Source organism: Dipodomys merriami, unplaced genomic scaffold, assembly GCF_024711535.1.
Source record: "Dipodomys merriami isolate MVZ:Mamm:240054 unplaced genomic scaffold, mDipMer1.0.p SCAF_599, whole genome shotgun sequence".
NCBI lineage: Eukaryota > Metazoa > Chordata > Mammalia > Rodentia > Heteromyidae > Dipodomys > Dipodomys merriami.
In genome coordinates this window covers 375709-394430 of record NW_027206178.1, presented here as the reverse complement: position 1 = coordinate 394430, position 18722 = coordinate 375709, and the positions used below count along the sequence as shown (strand labels likewise).

The window sequence follows — 18722 nt, the reverse complement described above, 5'->3', positions numbered from 1 at the left end:
GGGAGAGATGTGGGTAAAAAATAGGAATAGATTGGTGTGGGGAGGCACAGGGAGAGTTAACTATGTCCTAATCACAATGCAGGAAATGGGTTGGGTAGGATGCAAGTAGAGAGAGAGAGAAAAAGAAGAGACGGAAAGGGGAATGAAGAGAGACCAGAAAAAAAATAGAAACGTAAAAATTAATGTTATTATAGAGGTTAAAAGACCGTCTATTTAGAGAGGAATGTGAATATGTTCAGAGAAGGGGAGGGACATAGAGGAGATGTGAAAAACTTTAAGGATGGGAAAGGGAGAAGAAAAGATCAGAAGTTCAGTAGAGCTAGACAAAAAACAAAAAGATAATTAAGAAAGAAAGAAAAAGATAAAGAATACAAGAAAAGAAAGGAAAACGCTCATTCACATATTCCTAAAATAAAAATTATAAGATGAGAAAAAAAAAAGTTACTGGAAAACAATTATTTTTTCAGAAGAGGCAAAAATTAAAGATTAATAAAAGTTTTAGAAGGGAAAAAATTTATTTATATATATATATATATATATATATATATATATATATGGTAACAAAAAACAAAAAACAAGCAAAAAAAAGAAAAGAAGAAGAAAAAAAAAAAAGAAAAAAAAGTCTTTTGATTTTTTTTTTTTGGGGGGGGGAGGTGTGGGAAGAATCCTGTATCTCCCTTTTGTCTGTAACCAGTCTCTTGTTGGAGTCTCTGGTCAGCTTGAGGTCCTGTGGCTTGATTGGTTTCTTAAGTTGGTTGGTTGGAAGAGGCAGAAAAATGCTCTGCTTTACCCAAGCTTTTGAGATCCCCCTCCCAGGTTAGTTTTCTGGGAGGGTGATCTGCTCTGAGAATCACAAAAGTGGGGGATGTGGTGATGAGGCTAGGTTCTGGGTAGAGTTGAGGCCTTTCAACAAACAGTAGCTTTTCCCTGGGGCTATTTTGTGATAAAGCTCACAGTGCCCAGCCTGGAGCCATTCTCAGGGTTTCTGTTTTTCAATTGATTGTGGTGGCTGCTAGAGGGAGGGGCAGCCTCTGGCTCTGGTTACCCAGTGAGGCAAGGCACTCCAATGGCTGGCGCCTGAGCTGGGTGACTTTTCCCTGGATGGAGCTGAGTCTGGCAGGTCACTTTGCCGTTAAGTTCTTGTGGTTTGAATCCAGCCTGGGCAGGAAAGTAAATGAGAATTCTTTTCATTTATGCTACTCCTGGGCTAAAACTTGAGTTTTACTCAAGGCTAGAGCTCTACTGCTTCCTACCTGTTGCTGGTTAATTGGTGAAAAACGTCTCATTGATTTTCATGCCTAGGATGGCTTTGAACCTTGGCTCTCAACTTTCTTTTTTTTTTCTTTCTTTCTTTATTTTATTTTATTTTATTTTTTTTTTGTGAACACACTGTACAGAGGTGTTACAATTACATGGGCAGGTTAATGCGTACATTTCTTATCAAGCATTGCAGCCTCCTCCTTTGTTTACACTACACATCCCTTCCCAGCCTCCCCCCCCAACCGCCCACCCAATCCTCCCGGCTTTCCCCCCCACCAACATTGTAAAGCTCGTTTTCGACATGACAACTTGTACTTCTCATTGTTGCAACAGGTCTACCTGTATCCTTAAATGACTTGTTTTTCCCCATCTCCTACACAATTTATAATGACATCAAATATAGTGAAAGCAGGGTTATACTGTGGGGGAGGGACATACAAAGCTACAAAGAGATAATCTTATAAATGTGTTAGAAACAAATGCATGAAAGAAAAAAAAACATTAAAATACATATCTAAGGATTCATTTTCATAACATTACATTATCTGACCTTTTCCGCTTGACTCATACATATACTAGATATTGCAAATAAGGGAAACCATGGGACCTATGTTTCTTTTGGCCTGGCTTACTTCACTTAATATAATGTTTTCCAAGTTTTTCCATTTCCTAACAAATGGGGCAATGTCATCTTTCTGATGGAGGCATAGAATTCCATTGTGTATATATACCACATTTTCTTGATCCATTCATTTACTGAGGGGCATCTGGCTTGGTTGCATATCTTAGCTATGGTAAATAATGCTGCAATAAACATAGTTGTGCTGTTGGCGTTAGTGTGGTCTTGTTTGTAAACATTTGGGTAAATGCCCAAAAATTGGATTGCTGGGTCATAGGGGAGCTCTATGTGACGTCTTTTGAGGAACCTCCATACTGCTTTCCAAAGTGGTTGAACAAGTTTACTTTCCCACCAACAATGAAGTAAGGTTCCCTTCTGTCCACATCCCCTCCAGCATCTGTTGTTGTTAGAGTTCTTGATTTTTGCCATTCTAACTGGAGTGAGGTGGTATCTCAATGTTGTTTTGATTTGCATTTCTTTTATGGCTAGAGAGGCTGAGCATTTCTTCATGTGTCTATTGGCCATCCTTCTTTCTTCTTCAGAGAAGTTTCTCTTTAAGTCTTTAGCCTACTTGTTTATTGGGCTGTTTTTTCTTTGCAGATTTGTTGTTGGGGGATTTAATGTTTTGAGTTCCAAGTATATTTTAGATATGAGACCCTTGTCTGTTGTATGGCTAGTGAAGATCTTCTCCCAATTAGTGGGCTTTCTATTGATCTTGCTAGCTATGTCCTTTGCCATGCAAAAGATCTGCAACTTCATGCAATCCCATTTGTCCCACCTTTCTTTGATTTGTTGTGTTTCCGGGTCTCTATTCAGAAAATTTCGGCCTGAGCCGAGGAGACCTAGGGTTTCTCCTATTCTATCCTGTAATGTTTTCAAAGTGTCTGCATTAACTTTGAGGTCTTTGATCCATTTGGAGTTGATTCTGGTGCAAGGTGATATATAAGGATCTAGCTTTAGTTTTCTACAAGTAGTTAACCAATTTTACCAGCACCATTTACTGAAGAGGCTGTCGTTCTTCCATTCTATTGTTTTAGCTCCCTTATCGAAGATTAGATGGCTATAGGTCTGTAGGTTCATTTCTGGGATTTCAATTCTATTCCATTGGTCCTGATGTCTGTTCTTATGCCAATACCAAGCTCTCTGGATAGTCATCTTGGCTTCCTGTAGTTCTTTTTTCCTTTCTGTCTTTTTTGACAGTTGTGGGGCTTGAACTCAGGACTTGTGCGCTGTCCCTGAGCCTCTTGTACTCAAGCCTTGTGCTCTGCCATTTGTGCCATAGCGCCACTTCTGGGTTTTGAGTGGTTAATTGGACATAAGAGTCTCACAAGGACTTTTCTGTCTGGGCTGGCTTCCAACTGAGGTCCTCAGATCTCAGCCCCTGAGTAGTTAGAGCCATAGGACACTTATCTCACTTGTTAGGTTTGAAAAAAAGAGATAGCCGAGTAAAAACAGCACCATGCACATGCTATTCAGGTAAGGGGTAGTTTTATTCAGTAGACCTGCTGGGACCAGGCAAGGTTGGCACTCCACATGGCTGGGAAAGGCCTTGGAATGAGAGAGAGCTGGGAAAGAGAGGAAAGAGAGAGGAAAGAGCTAGAAAAGAGCAGAGAGAGCAGAGAGAGAGTAGAGAGAGAGTGTCTGGGCCTGGGCTAGGCCTTATCTAGGGTACGGGCAGAGAAAGGTGTGGACACATCAAATTCAGATATGACCTCAGTGGATGCAAATGTGACTTCTTCCAGGTGTCCCAGTTGCCTAGGTAACGCAGTTACTGGGTGGAGACTTTGCTGTGAGGAGTGTGGTGTCTGCTCACCATCCAGGAGCAGACCTTACTATATTAACAAAAAAAAAAAAAAAAGATGAGCTATGGCTCAAATTGTAAAACTTCCATCCTAGAGGGGGGAAAAAGCCCAACACCTCAAGAAGACTGGCAGGTCAAGCCCTAGTATCACCATAAAAAAATGAAAACCAGGGCTGGGAAGGTGGCTCAGTGGTAGAGTGCCTGCTTGCTTTGGATGCATGAGGCCCTGGTTCGACTTCTCAACATCACATAAGCAGAAAAAAAAGCTGCAAGTGGTGTTGTGGCTCAAATGGTAGAGGACCAGGAGCTGAAGTGCTGAGGGATAGCACCCAGGCCCAGAGTTCAAGCCCCATGACCAGCCAAAATAAATAAATAAATAAAAGCCAAATACAAAGAAATAAAAACAACCACCAAAAATAAAAAGGAAGAGTTGTGCACTGGCTAAAGATGTAGTGCCTGCTAACTTGGGGGGGGCGGAAGTGGGAGAAAGCATGGACACTGGAGACTGGCCAGGCCACTTTGAAGCCCTGGGATTAACACAAAGAATGAAAACAACAACAAAAAGGCAGAAAGTGATCTTTGGCTCAAATAGACTATCAGCTTTAAATCAAAAACAAAAACTAAACAACACTGACCAGGCCCTGTGTTCAAGCCCTAGGTCCAGAACCAAAACATAAGAAAAACCTAGCCAGGTGCCAAAGGGTCACACCAGTAATCCTAGCTACTCATACTCAGGAGGCTGAGTTCTGTGGATCACAGTTTGATGCAAGGAAGGAAAGTCCGAGAAACATAATAGACTACTCAGAAAAAGCTGGAAGTGGTGCTGTGGCTGAAGTGGTAGAGTGTTAGCCTTGAGCAAAAGAAGCTCAGGGACAGGGCCCAGGCAGAAGAGTTCAAGCCCCAAGGTCAGCAAAAATGAACAAAGAAAAAAGAAAGTGAGTAATTAAGCTGTGGCTCAAGGTATGAAGCCTGCTAGCCTGGAGAAAAAAAGGTAAACAATGTAAACAAAAATATTAAAAAATTATTCCCAGAATCACATGCTCCAGTGCACTTTTCCCTACACCCTTAGTTTGCAGACAACCAGGCCAATGCCCCTGCTATACCCTGTATCTCTATGCCAAAAATTTCAATTATTTGAAAACTGCCTTCCGAGAATTGCCACATAGGGACCACATTGAGAATTATTGACCTCAAAAATATTTATTAACATGATTTCTTTTATTCTTGTGATTGTTCTATGTCATTCTCATCATTACTTCCCTAGCACCTAGCAAATTACCTAGAATAAAAATATAGAGACATATCTGCTTATTGAACATCTACATGTATATTTGGGATAATAAGCTAGTTTATATGGGGTCAACAACACTGAGCATTTTTTACAATGAGCCTCATACTTTGTAAAAAACAAAAACAAAAACAAAAACAAATAACACAATTTAACCCTCAAGAACTCTACATTTGCTAGTCAGCAGTCACTCATACCTCTCATCCTAGCTACTAAATGGAAGCAGGTGCTTGTGTTGTTAAAAATAGTAATGGTATAAAGGAAAAGCAGAGAATTATTATAGACTATAGGAGATCAAGTATACACAACTATATATAATTCATGATCATGTACTGGTATTAGTACTGGAGAAAAAAATGACAGGGACAGAATTGAGCCAATTGTCAAGACTGAAATATAGACAAAGATTAAGCAAAGTATGGCATTGTGATTAATTTACTGAAGCCGGTAACTACTGTGGCTATGTAATAATGGGACATTTTTATCCTGAGGAGAGCAAGATTAAAATAGGTAGGAATAGAGGACTATGATATATACAAGTTAATCTCAAATGTATGTCCACAAAGAGAACATACACACAAATAAGTGATTAAGCGAATGAAGGAAAATGTTAACTATAGTGAATTTTCATAAAAAGCACATAAATACTGTTTATATTCTTTTTATGACTTTTCTTAAATTTGACCATTTTTAAACAATACTAGATTGAATAGTGAAGAGATGCACTTGAACTGCAGAAGATGAGTTCCCGAGGAGTGTTCTGAGAGGGTTTTATGGAGAAAGCAAACATTAGGGGATAAGAATAAAAGATCAAGTGTTACCATATGAAAAATTATGGAAATCCAAACATTCAGACTACAACAATAAAGTACCAAGAGTAAGAAGGTTCACAGACACAGAAAATAACTCAGGGCTACTGTGGGTTGAGGGAAGGCAAGAGGCATGAATGGTTTAATGGCCCAAAATTTTTGTCAAGGGTGATGGGTATGTTTGGGATAAGATAAAGGTGATGGTTCTACAATACTGGAAATGTACTGAATGTCACTGAATTGTGGTTATAATAATAAATGTTATTACTATTTCCCTATAAAGAAAAACAATCATCCCATTTTAGAGGCTACTGTTTCCAGGAAACTCTCTGACATTATATACTCACAGGAAACCGTACTCTTTCTTTCTTACATTCAGTAGATTTTAAACATGTATTTCTTTATGTTTTTTTTTCTTTTTGAGGTCAAACCCTGCTAGCACAGGCTGGCCTGGAACTTTCTGCTACTTTGTTGCTTGAGGAATGTCTTTCTTCTACCCAAGACATTCCATAACAAAATTTATTTTCTAATAACAACAACAACCAAAAAGATCAATTATTAGGGTCCTTACCCTAGGACTTAGGAGCAAACAGGACATCTTGATTATATCAGTTCCCTCTGTCCAGAGAGCATTGTGTGCCTGGGGCTTACTGGTTTACAGAATGTCTCCTGAGCCTGGGAAAGATAGGTATAAAAGGAAAAAGCATCCCATGTCCTGTGCATGAGCAGGCAATGGAATATATGTTGTATTAAATATTTCTCTGGATATAGAACCTCTTTGCCCACTCTGACCTTGGATATTAACATAGCTCACAAGTCACCAACAAAGAGCAAGGCTTTTGTTCTTACTTCCATATTGTAAATGGTTACTATCTCAGTTTTTATTCACTGAAGTGTCACAAATAAATGAATCACAATCACCAAGAAGTAATAACTTACCCTGGCCAGTTTGTCTGGTTTGCAGGAGATGTGTTGGGAAAAACATCTCTGTTATCTCTTCAGAAAAATCTTCATCCCCTGAAAAAAACAAAGTTTTACATGAAAAACATTCCAGAAAAACTGCTGAGGATCACAAGAAAGGTGAGAAGGAAGAGGAGTGAAGGCAGCAGAAGTATGCATAACAATTTAATGAGCATGGAATATGAGTGCTTATAGAATTTTTTCCTTTCCTTCTCAAGTTTTTATGATGCATTGTTATCATTATCCATTATTTCACTATTAAACTTAAATGTCCAATTAAGACAAACATTTCTGAGACTTTTCTTCCACCACTGAATAAGCTGAAGCTACAGGCGTTAGGAATAATAATAATCACTTGGCCTTCTGAGATTTCTGGGCAGACTTTGTGGCCTTGCCAGCTCCAGCAGACTTCTTGTCCACATCTTTGATGCCACACACAGCAACTGTCTCCTATCACAAACAGCAAGATGACCCAAAGGAGGATAGTCAGAGAAGCTCTCCACATACACAAGGCTTGCTGGAACCATATGAACCATGACAGCATCACTAGACTTCAGGAATTTAGGACTAGCTTCCAACTTCTTACAAGATCTCTTTTCAAGTTTCTCTTTCCACTCAGTAAACTTGCAAGCAATTTACGCTGAATGACAATCCAGGACAGAGGCATAGTTAGCACTGATTTGGCCTGGATGGTTCAGGAAGGTCACCTGAGCAGTGAAGCTAAATGCTTCCTTGGTTGGATCATTCTTGTTGTCATCACCCACGTTGCCACACCAAACATCTTTGGCTGACATGCTTATAGAATTTTTTTGTGCATAGAATGTCGATAGATGTTCTTAATGGGCTTATAAGAGAGGTGGGCATTATCACACTTTGGCAATAAAGATAATGAAGGCTGGAAGAGGTCAAGAATTTCCACAAGATTTCTTAGCAAAGGTTAGGAGTTAAACCTTGGCCTCCACTCTCAATACTCTTTGCGTCACATTACAGAAGAATGAATGGAGAGTATGAAGCAGATATTGTATAAAGTAAATGGAATTCAGGGCTGGGAATGTGGCTTAGTAGTAGAGTGTTTGCCTAGCATGCATGAAGCCCTGAGTTTGATTCCTCAGTACCACACAAACAGAAAGAGACAGAAGTGACCCTGTGGCACAAATGGTAGAGCACTAGCCTTCAGCACAAAGAGGCTCAGGGACAGAACCCAGGCCCTGAGTTCAAGCCCCAGGACCAGAAAAAAAAGAAAAGAAAAAGAATTTTAAAAATGGAATTCAAGTTATGGGAAGAGTTTCAGGCAGAGAAAATGAGTGCCAAGATTAGGGGGTGAAAGCATAGCAGGAAGTTTAGTATAATCACAGCATTTAATGTAAACAAAGGAAAAAAGCAACAAAGTAGGATCCAGCAAAGACTAGGCCTTTACATCCTAGTAAGATTTCAAAGTTTCTAACGAAGAGATGAGGAACCACTGAATGAATTTTAGAACAGAGACAAGTAAGATCAAATTTAAATCAAAGGAAGATCATTTTAATGGCTGAGTAGAGAACTGATCAGCACTAATCTAGGAACAAAAAAAGGAAGTAAAATTGAGGGAATAATCCATGATCCAAGTGAGCAAGGTGATGTTTAAATCAGCGGGAGAAAGGATTAATGTTGGAAGGGTGCTAAGGAAAATGCTATCTTGATGATGGGAAAACAGAACACCTCACTGAAGAAACATGCAAACATATGGGTAAGTCAAGAGCAAACTATAATCAAGACAGCCAAACATACTGTCAGGAAATATTCCTTCTCTCTTTACACACCTAAATCCTATCCATTCACTCACTTTGAGACCAGCCAAAGGTATTAACCTTTAGAATCTATATATTTCTTAATCATCAGTCTATAGCTTAAAGGGAAAATTGTTACTGCTTTATCTGACCATTGTCCCCCAAATTTCCTGGGATTGGTGGGAAGAATGTATCATAGCTCATTTGTGTCTCTCCCTTGGCATTTAAGAGAAAGAATTAAAATGACTTAGCAATCCCAAGTATAAGATGGATTGTGAAGGTGATCTCATTAATACCATCCTTACCAACGTAACTCATTTAAGCAACATTTAACTATATCCTAATATGAATAAAAATCTAAAACCTGACTCGTAGGTTGTCATCCAACTAAATCCTACTGGGTGCAAGAAATTAATCTGAAAACATAATGACATACCTATATCACAAAATATAGACAAAATGATCCAATAGCATGCAGAATTTTTTTCATTTATATTTATCTCATTCTGTTCTAAAAAATTATTTAGTGTATACTTAGAATGTAAATAATATTCCAATATATACATTTAATTTACAATGTTCAGATATACAATGTATTATGTTTGAGTGTTAATAACTTTTTTTTGGTAAGTGTTGCGAACAAAATGAGGCAGGTCACTGCTGTGGCTCATGCCTGTAAACCTAGCTATTTGGGAAGTTGAGAATGGAGGATTATAATTTGAGGTCAGCCTTGGCAGCACAGTTTGTGAGATCCCTTCTCAGCCATAGCCTGTTACATTAATATGTGCTCATCCTCCTACACTAATGTGAGAGTCCAAAATTAAGAGGATCTCAGTTCCAGCCCAGCCTGGGCAGAAAATTTTAGGAGATTCCATCTCAACAGAGAGGCTGGACACAGTGGCAAGTGTCTGTGATCCTAACAATGACAGGAAGACTGAAATCGGTAATTGTAGTTCAGGCATGCATCCAGGCAGGAAACCATACTCTCCCTGAAAACAGTCAAGGGAAAGCAGGGCCCAAGGCATGGCTCAGTGGTAGAGTGTCTGCTTACTAAGTTTGAGTGAGCTGAGCTCAAACCCCAGTACCATCATAACAAAGGAAAACAATGGTGGAAGATCACTACCAAATACTTTCCACAGAATTAAGTATATATTGGGCAGGAGTGTGGCCCAGTATTAGGCTAGGGGTATAACTCCATGGTAGAGTACTTGCCTGAGGCTTTGCATTTGGTGACTGGCATTGAGATGAGGAGAAGTTGCATCGAAAGTATGTAGGATGGTGCTGGTGGCTCACGACAATAATCGGCTACTCAGGAGGCTGAGACCTGGAGGATGGACGTTTAAAGCCAGCCAGGCAGAAAATTCTGTTTAGATCTATCTCCACTTAGCAAGAAAAAGACAGAGTGGTGCCGTGGTTCAGATTAGTAAGACATCAGCTGAGTTCAAGCTGTGGTCCTGGCACCAAAAACAACAATAACAAAATAAATAAATAAAGGAATAAAGTGTGGGCTTTGGAGGGACTTTGGAAAAAGGCAGGACTCTCCCAAAATTGGAAGACATATTCTTAGGCAAAGGGATGGCAAGGTCCAAGAATGCTGATAGAAAAAGATGACCAACACTACCACAACAGCAGGTTCCTACCTTTATCCCCGTCAGCTACTTCCATTTTTTCAGTACTTCATTGAGATATCATTAAATGCCAACATCACTGCTGAATTCTCAACAAATATCACTGAGGAGGGCTGGCAAAGAGTGAGAGGAGTTGGGTAGGAGTCTCTTTTCAGAGTCATTTCTGGTGAACATATTAGACAAAAATCCAACTGTTTAGAAAATCCCTCAGAGTCCTCTGAATGGTATTTAAAGTTCAAGATTCCCATTCCTACACCAAACAGATGCTGATTACATGAACAAATGCAATTAATTGCAGAAAAAAGTTTATAAATAACACAACTGTCATATTGAGGACTAATTAGAAAGAATGCAACTATCTAAACACATCACAATGGCTTTATGTGTTTCCTAAGTTAAGACTTCTAAAAAGCAGATTTTTTAATCTATTATATCTTTGGAATCATTAAAATAATTACCATCTCTTGCTTATGACTATTATGCCACTTATTGAATACATTATTTCATTTTTGTTTTGTTTTGTTTTGTTTTTGCCAGTCTTGGGGTCTGAACTCTGGGCCTGGGCACTGTCCCTCAGCTCTTCAGCTCTTCAGCTCAAGGCTAGTGCTCTACCACTTGAGCCACAGTGCCACTTCTGGCTTTTTCTGCTTATGTGGTACTAAGGAATCGAACCCAAGGCCTCATGCATGCAAGGCAAGCACTCTACCACTGAGACACCTTCCCAGCCTCTGAATAACGTATTTCATTTAATACTTATTTTAACAACCTGTAAGGAATTAGATTGGGTTACCTTACAGATGAGAAAAGAGCTCAGGATCGCAGGTCACATGGCTTTAGTAAAAGACAGATCTTCATTTTGACTCAGTGGATAACTCCAAAGCCCATCATAGTTAACTGCCATCTCAATACTTCAGAAAAACATTAAGACTTATGTTCAAAAAATCTTTTTTTCTTTTTTTGTGCAAGTCCTAGGGCATGAACTAAGGGCGTGGGTGCTGTCCCTGAGCTTCTTCAGCTCAAATCTAACAATCTATCACTTGAGCTACAGCTCCACTTTGGGCTTTTGGTAGTTACCTGGGGATCAGAGTCTCACAGACTTTGCTGGTGAGCTGGCTTTAAACCCAGATCCGGGGTCTCAGTTTCCTGAGTATCTAGGTTTACAGGTGTGAGCCACCAGTACCTGGTCAGAAAACATTTTCTAATCAGGAATCAAGCTTTTACATAGACTAAGGAATCATTTATTTGTAAGATGTTATACAATTGTCTAGTCTGACTTCTAAAACACGATGCTGAAGACAACAAACAAAAAAGAAAATGTCCCAGTCTGCATAAAATCCATACTAAAGGAGTAACAAAAGTTTCTCACTGAGAAATATTCGCTTTGTAGAAAACTTGAAGACTAGTTATTTTACAGTTGATGAGAAATAGAAAAAAATCAAAGCCGGGCGCTGGTGGCTCATGCCTGTAATCCTAGCTACTCAGGAGGCTGAGATCTGAGGATCGCGGTTCAAAGCCAGCCCGGGCAGGATAGACCATGACACTCCTATCTCCAATAAACCACCAGAAAACCGGAAGTGGCGCTGTAGCTCAAGTGGTAGAGCGCTCGCCTTGAGCTGAAGAGCTGAGGGACAGCGCCCAGGCCCAGAGTTCAAGCCCCTCGACCGACAAAAAACAAAAAAAAAAAGAAAAAAATCAAATGAGGTTTAGAGATATCAGTGGCAAGCACACTGACAGTTCAAAGAAGTAAACAGAGAGCCATCTTTAAAAGCACTAATATTTGGAAAATTTTCATCTGGCAGCTCTCAAACATGCTAGTCTCAGGACCTCTTAATACTCTTAAATTTTGAGAGCTCCCAAAGAGCTAATTAAAAAGGTAAGGTGGCTCAGTGGTAGAGTGCTTGCCTTGCATACATGAGGTCCTGGGTTCGATTCCTCGGCACCACATAAGTAGAAAAAGCCAGAGGTGGCACTGTGGCTCAAGTGATAGAGCGCTAGCCTTGAGCTGAAGAGCTGAGGGACAGTGCCCAGACCCAGAGTTTAGGCCCCACAACCGGCAAAAAAAAATGTTAGTAGAGCCAGGAACTGGTGGCTCTCACCAGTAATCCTAGCTACACACTCAGGAGACTGAGATCTATAGATTGCTATTAAAAGCTAGCTGGAGCAGGAAAGTCAATGAGATTCTTATCTTCAATAAACTACTCAGAAAACAAAACAAAACAAAAAAAAACCCCAGAAGTACAACTATAACTCAAGTGGTAGACTACAGCTCAGGATCAATGCCTAAGTGCTGAATTCAAGCCCCAGGACTGGCACAAAAATAAATAAATTAAATAAAAAATAGGGGATACACATGCATTCGCATGTGCATGCACACACACACGAGAGAAACAGACAGATATGTTAAAAAGTAGAACTCAGCTAATGAGCAAAGCATCAGGTATTGAGTCCTAGTTTCACAACCCAAACAAAAGAAAATTTAGAACTCAAGTGTTTATGGTAGTTTTGTAAACTTAAGAACAAAAAACACTGGGGATGGGAAGGTGGCTCAGTGGTAGAGTGTCTTGTATGCATGAGGCCTTGAGTTCAATTACTGAGCACCACATAAGCAGAAAAAGTTGTAAGTGGTGCTGTGGCTCAAGTGGTAGGATACTAGCACTGAGCTAAAGAGCTGAGGGTCAGCACCCAATCCCAAAGTTTACTCCACACAACTCACCAAAAAGAAAAAAAAAGAAAGAAAAGAAACACTACTTATTAATATACACTTATTGAAAAAAAACTGTATTTTCCAAAAAAGGTAAAATTTCAGCAAAATAGTCCCATTGTTTTACATCTTTAATAAATCTCTTCATCCTTTAGCCTAATGAAAGACACCTGTATTCTCTCATCTGCTTTTATACTGTCTGTTGGGTTATGTTGTTTCAAGTATATGCAGAAAATCTACCTTACAAAGTCACTTAGTTAGAAAAGGAAGAAGTATTTTAGTTGCCTTCTCAGATTATCAATAAAGCTAATGCTGGCATACTCCTTAATATTACACTAAAACTCAACTAGTGGTCATCTCTTAAAATTTAGTTGTAATGAGATATATAGCAATGAGCCTGAAGCTATACCATAAGATTTTCTGCTTGGATGTATTAAATTAAAAATCAGTTAGTCTTTTCTTTTCTTTTGCCTGTACATGATTTGCTAACATCACACATTAAATAATGGGAAAATACTCACACTGAGTCACACAAATCTTCCAAATGCTGACCAACTGTCCTGAAATCAATGAATATAGCTGTTATTAACAACACAGATTTCATCAGCATAGTCTGTAAACAGCACTGGGAAGCTACAAAGCTCAACAGAGCAATAAATACATTCTACAAAATTGAAACTTAGTTTGAATGTGTATAATGACTCATACATCGTTGCTTTTCTCGTCGTAAAGGCTCATTTCATTCACTTTTAAGAAATGTTCACCAAATAAAATTCTAGTCTCTATGACCACTTGTATACTTCAGAGTGAAAATGTCATTCCATGGCAAAGTAAATAGTTCATTTAAACACTACAAATGGGCTAGGCACTGGTGGCTCATGCTTGTAATCCTAGCTACTCAGGAAATTAAGATCTAAGGATCATGGTTCAAAGCCAGCCCAGGCAGAAAAGTCTGTGAGACTCTTATCTCCAATGAACTACTCAGAAGAAGCCAGAAGTGGTACAGTGGTTCAAGTGGTAGAGCACTACCCATGAGCAAAAAAGTTTAGGGCAACATCCAAGCCCTGAGTTCAAGTCCTAGGACCAGCTTAAAAAAAAAAAAAGACAAAACTGAATTCATTGGATTCCACTTTCTTAAAATAGCCAATTAGCAGATAATATGTCTTAGAAATATATCTAATTAAATGTTAAAATAAAACAACCCTTAAGATTCATTTGTCCAGATATTACATTTTATACTAACTGCCACATTACCTAATTACTATAAAAAATGAGCAGCTTCAACATTCATATTTTCTAAGAGATACAGGCTTTAAATTGTGGAGGCAGGGAGGGGGAAGATTGTCACTCATGTTTTAGGTACTACCACCTTTTCTGCCTCAATTCAAGATGGGATTAAGGATCCCACAAGTCACGAGGCACAGATGAAGTATCCAGAGATATAAAGAAACATTAGCCAAACTGAGGACAAACTCTGAAAAGAGCAATCTTTAACTGTAATCACTGGCAGGGGGGTATGAACAATATCAGTATGAGGGATGCTAAGAGGAGTCTGACAGGGAAAAAAAAAAGAAGACATAAGCAAGAGGCTGACGTGTCTGAACACCTAGATGGGGGAAAGTTGCAAAAAGAATTCTACATGAAAATTCTCACTGCAAAAAAGAGAGAGATGCAGGGTACCAGTGGCTATCCTTGTCAGACTGCTACTCAGGCAGCTGAGATCTCGGGATCACAGTTGGAAGCCAGCCTAGGAAGAAAACTCCATGAGACTCCTATCTCTAATCACAAAAAATAAGCTGGAAGTAGGGTTGTGGCTCAAGTCCTTAAAGGTCTAACTTTAAGCAAAGAAGGTCAGGGACAGCAAGCAGACCTTGAGTTCAAGCCCCAGGACCAGCACAGGCGTTGTGCGTGCACACACACAAACACACAAATTACTCTAGTAATAATAAATAATCTAGTAACAATATTAATATTAATAATAATAATAAATACCCTAGTAATAATAAATACTCTAGTAATAATAAATACATTGCATCTTCCCACTCCGATTCTGAATTTTCATATTACCTTTTTTCTCTCCTTCCTCTTCCTCATAAAATTCTGCTAGGGAAAATGCTTCTGAGTTGTTCTGATTCAAATATGAGAGCCTCTAATTCTTCTACACTCAGAGAATTAAGGAAAGATTTCACCTGAATGAAAATAATAAAATATTGTGTAAATATTAATGAAAAAATTCTCATAAGGAGAAAAGACTGAAGAGCTCATGCCAGCACAGCTCTCTCTGTGTGTGTGTGTGTGTGTGTGTGTGTGTGTGTGTGTGTGTGTGTGTGTGTGTGTGTGTGTTTGTGTTGGTCCTAGGGCTTGAACTCAAGGCCTGGGGGCTTAGCTTTTGTGCTCAAGTCTAGCACTCCATTATTTGAACCACAGCACAACTTCCAGCTTTTTGGTGGTTAATTGGAGATAAAAGTCTCACAGACACTCTTATCTGAGCTGGCTTCCCACCATAATCATCAGATTTCATTCTCCTAAATAGCTACGATTGAAGTACCCAGTTCTAATTTTTTTTTTTTTTTTTTTTTTTTTTTTTTTTTTTTTTTTGCAGATCCTGGAGCTTGAGCTGGGAGCTATCCCTGAGGCTCTTTGTTCTGAAGGATAGCCATATACACTTGGAGCTACAGGACTACTTCCAGCTTTCTGAGTTATTTATCGAAAATGACCTGTCTGGTCTGGCTTTCAATTAACCTCAGATCTCAGCCCCCTGAGCTAGGATTAGAGCCAGAACTAATTTTTTTAATAACTGTAACACTAAAGGGTAGATATTATAGAAAAATAGATAGAATTTGAATTTCCAAAATTAATATAGGCCAAAAGATAAATGAAAATTATCAGTGCTTAAGCATGACTTCGAAGCCCAGGCAGAAAAAGTCATGAAACACTTATCTCCAATAAACCACCAGAAAAAATACTGAAAGTGTTGCTGTGGCTCAAGTGGTAAGTGCCTGCCTTGGGCTGAAGAGCTGAGGCACAGGACCCAGGCCCAGAGTATAAGCTCCAAGACCAACATAGAAGAAGAAAAGAAGAAGAAGAAGGAGGAGGAGGAGGAGGAGGAGGAGGAGGAGGAGGAGGAGGAGGAGGAGGAGGAGGAGGAGGAGGAGGAGGAGGAGGAGGAGGAGGAGGAGGAGGAGGAGGAGGAGGAGGAGAAGGAGAAGGAGGAGAAGAAGGAGAAGAAGAAGAAAGAAGAAGAAGAAGAAGGAGAAGAAGGAGAAGAAGGAGAAGAAGGAGAAGAAGGAGAAGAAGGAGAAGAAGGAGAAGAAGAAGAAGAAGGAGAAGAAGAAGAAGAAGAAGAAGAAGAACAACAACAACAACAACAACAACAACAGCAACGACAGCAACAACAACAACAAGAGGAAGAAGAAGAAGAACAAGAACAAGAACAAGAACAAGAAGAACAAGAAGAACAAGAAGAAGAACAAGAACAAGAACAAGAAGAACAAGAAGAACAAGAAGAAGAAAGATTGGCTTAGATTATCAGAGGAGATGAACTAACAGGAAATTATATACAAATTAGCAGCTACAACAGGCTTTTTGACAGCTAAAAACCCATGACACTGGAGAAAAAACAGAAAATTAAAGACTAAGGTGAAAGAAAAGGATATCTGATACTAAGACCTCTGTTCTTTTTCTTTTTGCTTATGTGGTGCTGAGGAATCGAACCCAGGGCCTCAGGCATGCAAGGCAAGTGCTCTACCACTGAGCCACCTTCCCAGCCCTGTTCTTTTTCTATAATTTTAAGAGAAATAACATTTGACTTATTCACTATTTCTAACAATTAAACAGTAGGGGATATTTTTCTTCTATTATAATATTTCGAGCGACCCACATCTCCTTCAGAGACACATTTCATAGTCCAAATATACAAAGTGAAAAGAAACCATGCAACGTTTTTTCTTTGAAGACTCTTTTCAGCTGGGAGTTTGGGATTGGAATTACCTTTATTTCACTTTCTTGGGAAAGCATCGCCAGAACTTCTAGATGTTCTTGAAGTTCATCAAAGGGTAGCTCACAATGAGTTTTCTTGTCTGTTTCATGGCTACATCATTGGAGGTCCTTAGCTCTTCTTTTTCCTTGGCCTCTTTAAAACCTAAAAAGAGATGGAAGCATAGATACAGCAAATAATAAGAGCTCAAGGGAAAGTTTTTAAGAGTGGAGAGAAGCAAAGCTAAGTTCCAGTATAAAGCACTACCCTTCATTTTTGGACAGCAAATCAAATTCACTAAGGATCAGGAGCTGCATAGAAAAAAAAAAAAGAAGCTAAACAAAATTTGATGCTAGACAGCAACACCTAAGGAGCCAAATGCATTTCCAAAAGTGGTTTCAACAGTAACCTAATAAGTAATCTTGATAGCACTCAGGATTTTGTACTGCACTGACAGAGGCAACTGCAGAAAGAAAAGAGCTGGCTGTTTGTCTAAGCATTAGACAAACCCATAAAAAAAATCCAGCCCATAAAAAATGCCTTAATTTTATAATGCATTGATAATTCTTTACAAGAAAACACACTAACGGAGTCCCAAGGTAACAAAGGGAAAAATTCAAATTAAAAAAAAAAGCCACAAACAACAGAAAACAGCAATTAAACCAGTAAAGGTAACAGTACCTGAGACAGTGCAGAATTCCGGTTCATCAAACTCTTATAGTCATTTTAAATACAGGACTCCGTTCTGCTATTACATCCATTGTCTTCTTCCCAATGAATTCTAAGGCATCTAAACTCCCGCTAATATTGTCCTTTCCCTAGAAAGCAACATCAATGTCATTACTACAATACTGGGAAAATACATTTGCATGTATTGTGGGGGGGTTTGTGGCAGTCCAGGGACTTAAAACTCAGGGCCTAGGTGATGTCTATGAGCTTTTTTCCTCAAGGATAGTACTCTACCACTTGTGCAACAGCTCCACTTCCTGCTTTGTTTGCTGGTTCATTAGAGAGAAGAGTCTTGCAGATTTTCCTGCTTGGGCTGTCTTTGAACCACAACCCCAGATCTCAACTTCCTAAACAGTTAGGTTTACAAGCATGAACCACCAGTGCCCAACCATTTATGTTTCAATTCTTTAAGAGTGACTTACAATACTAAGTACTGGGAAGAATGTGGAACAGCAAGGGAAATAATTACACACTGCATGTGGAAACATAGTAGATTCTCCTCTTTGGAAAACTGCTGGCCAGTATCTACTATGCTACATATATGTACAGTGGTTCATCAGAAGACAGCTTCATGGTACAGTGCTTGCCTAGCATGCATGACTCCCTGAGAACAATTCCTCAGTACAACAGGAAATAGCACTGTGACTCAAGTGGTAGAGTGATAGCCTTGAGCAAAAGAAGCTCAGGGACAGTGCCTGGGCCCTGAGTTCAAGCCCCAGTATTGGCCAAAAAAAGACATAAACAAAAATATTCAGAGCAGCAGTATTTGTGATAGCTATAACATGGAAACTATTTTACTGCTTAACAACTGTGGGATAAATAAAATATGACATAGTGACAAAATGGAATACCACATCCAAAATACAACATGGTCAAATGATACAAAAATGTTGTGGAAGAAGCTAGATACAAAATGTACTATAAGTATGTAAAGTATAAAAGCAAACAAAATTGTTCTAAGATAAATGTCAGGACTATAGTTATCTTCCTAGAAGGGGCATACTATCTCTTAAAGATTCTGAACAAGTTCACATTATGAAAATTCACTGTTTTAATGTTCAGTATGAAAATTAAGAAAAAATATAAAGCATAAAGCTAAAGTATAACTAAATATTGTAGTGCATGCCTATAATGCCAATACTCCAGATACTAAGGTATGAGTATTGTGAGTCTGAGGCGAGCCTA

The 18722-nt window shown here is 39.1% G+C and overlaps 1 protein-coding gene across 48 annotated transcripts in view; it reads right to left on the bottom strand.

The window, feature by feature from the left end:
* The window catches only part of LOC138813404 (protein FAM114A2-like), a 185365-nt gene that overhangs the window by 52189 nt on the left and 114454 nt on the right, over positions 1-18722 (bottom strand). For 36 of the 48 annotated variants that reach the window (XR_011367801.1, XR_011367793.1, XR_011367785.1 and 33 more), the window contains 8 exons: positions 17490-17626; positions 16823-16973; positions 14900-15021; positions 13354-13392; positions 10144-10294; positions 9716-9957; positions 6717-6794; positions 6349-6452 (listed from right to left, as the gene is read on the bottom strand). Coding sequence is in view for 1 of the 48 variants with exons in the window: in XM_070001813.1 (XP_069857914.1) it covers positions 17516-17626 (111 nt within the window). In the remaining 47 variants the exon portion in view is untranslated. Of the gene's footprint in view, positions 1-6348; positions 6453-6716; positions 6795-9715; positions 9958-10143; positions 10295-10921; positions 11040-11205; positions 11312-13353; positions 13393-14899; positions 15022-16822; positions 16974-17489; positions 17627-18722 lie in introns of all 48 variants that reach the window. The other 12 variants (XR_011367784.1, XR_011367782.1, XR_011367790.1 and 9 more) reach the window with 12 other exon arrangements.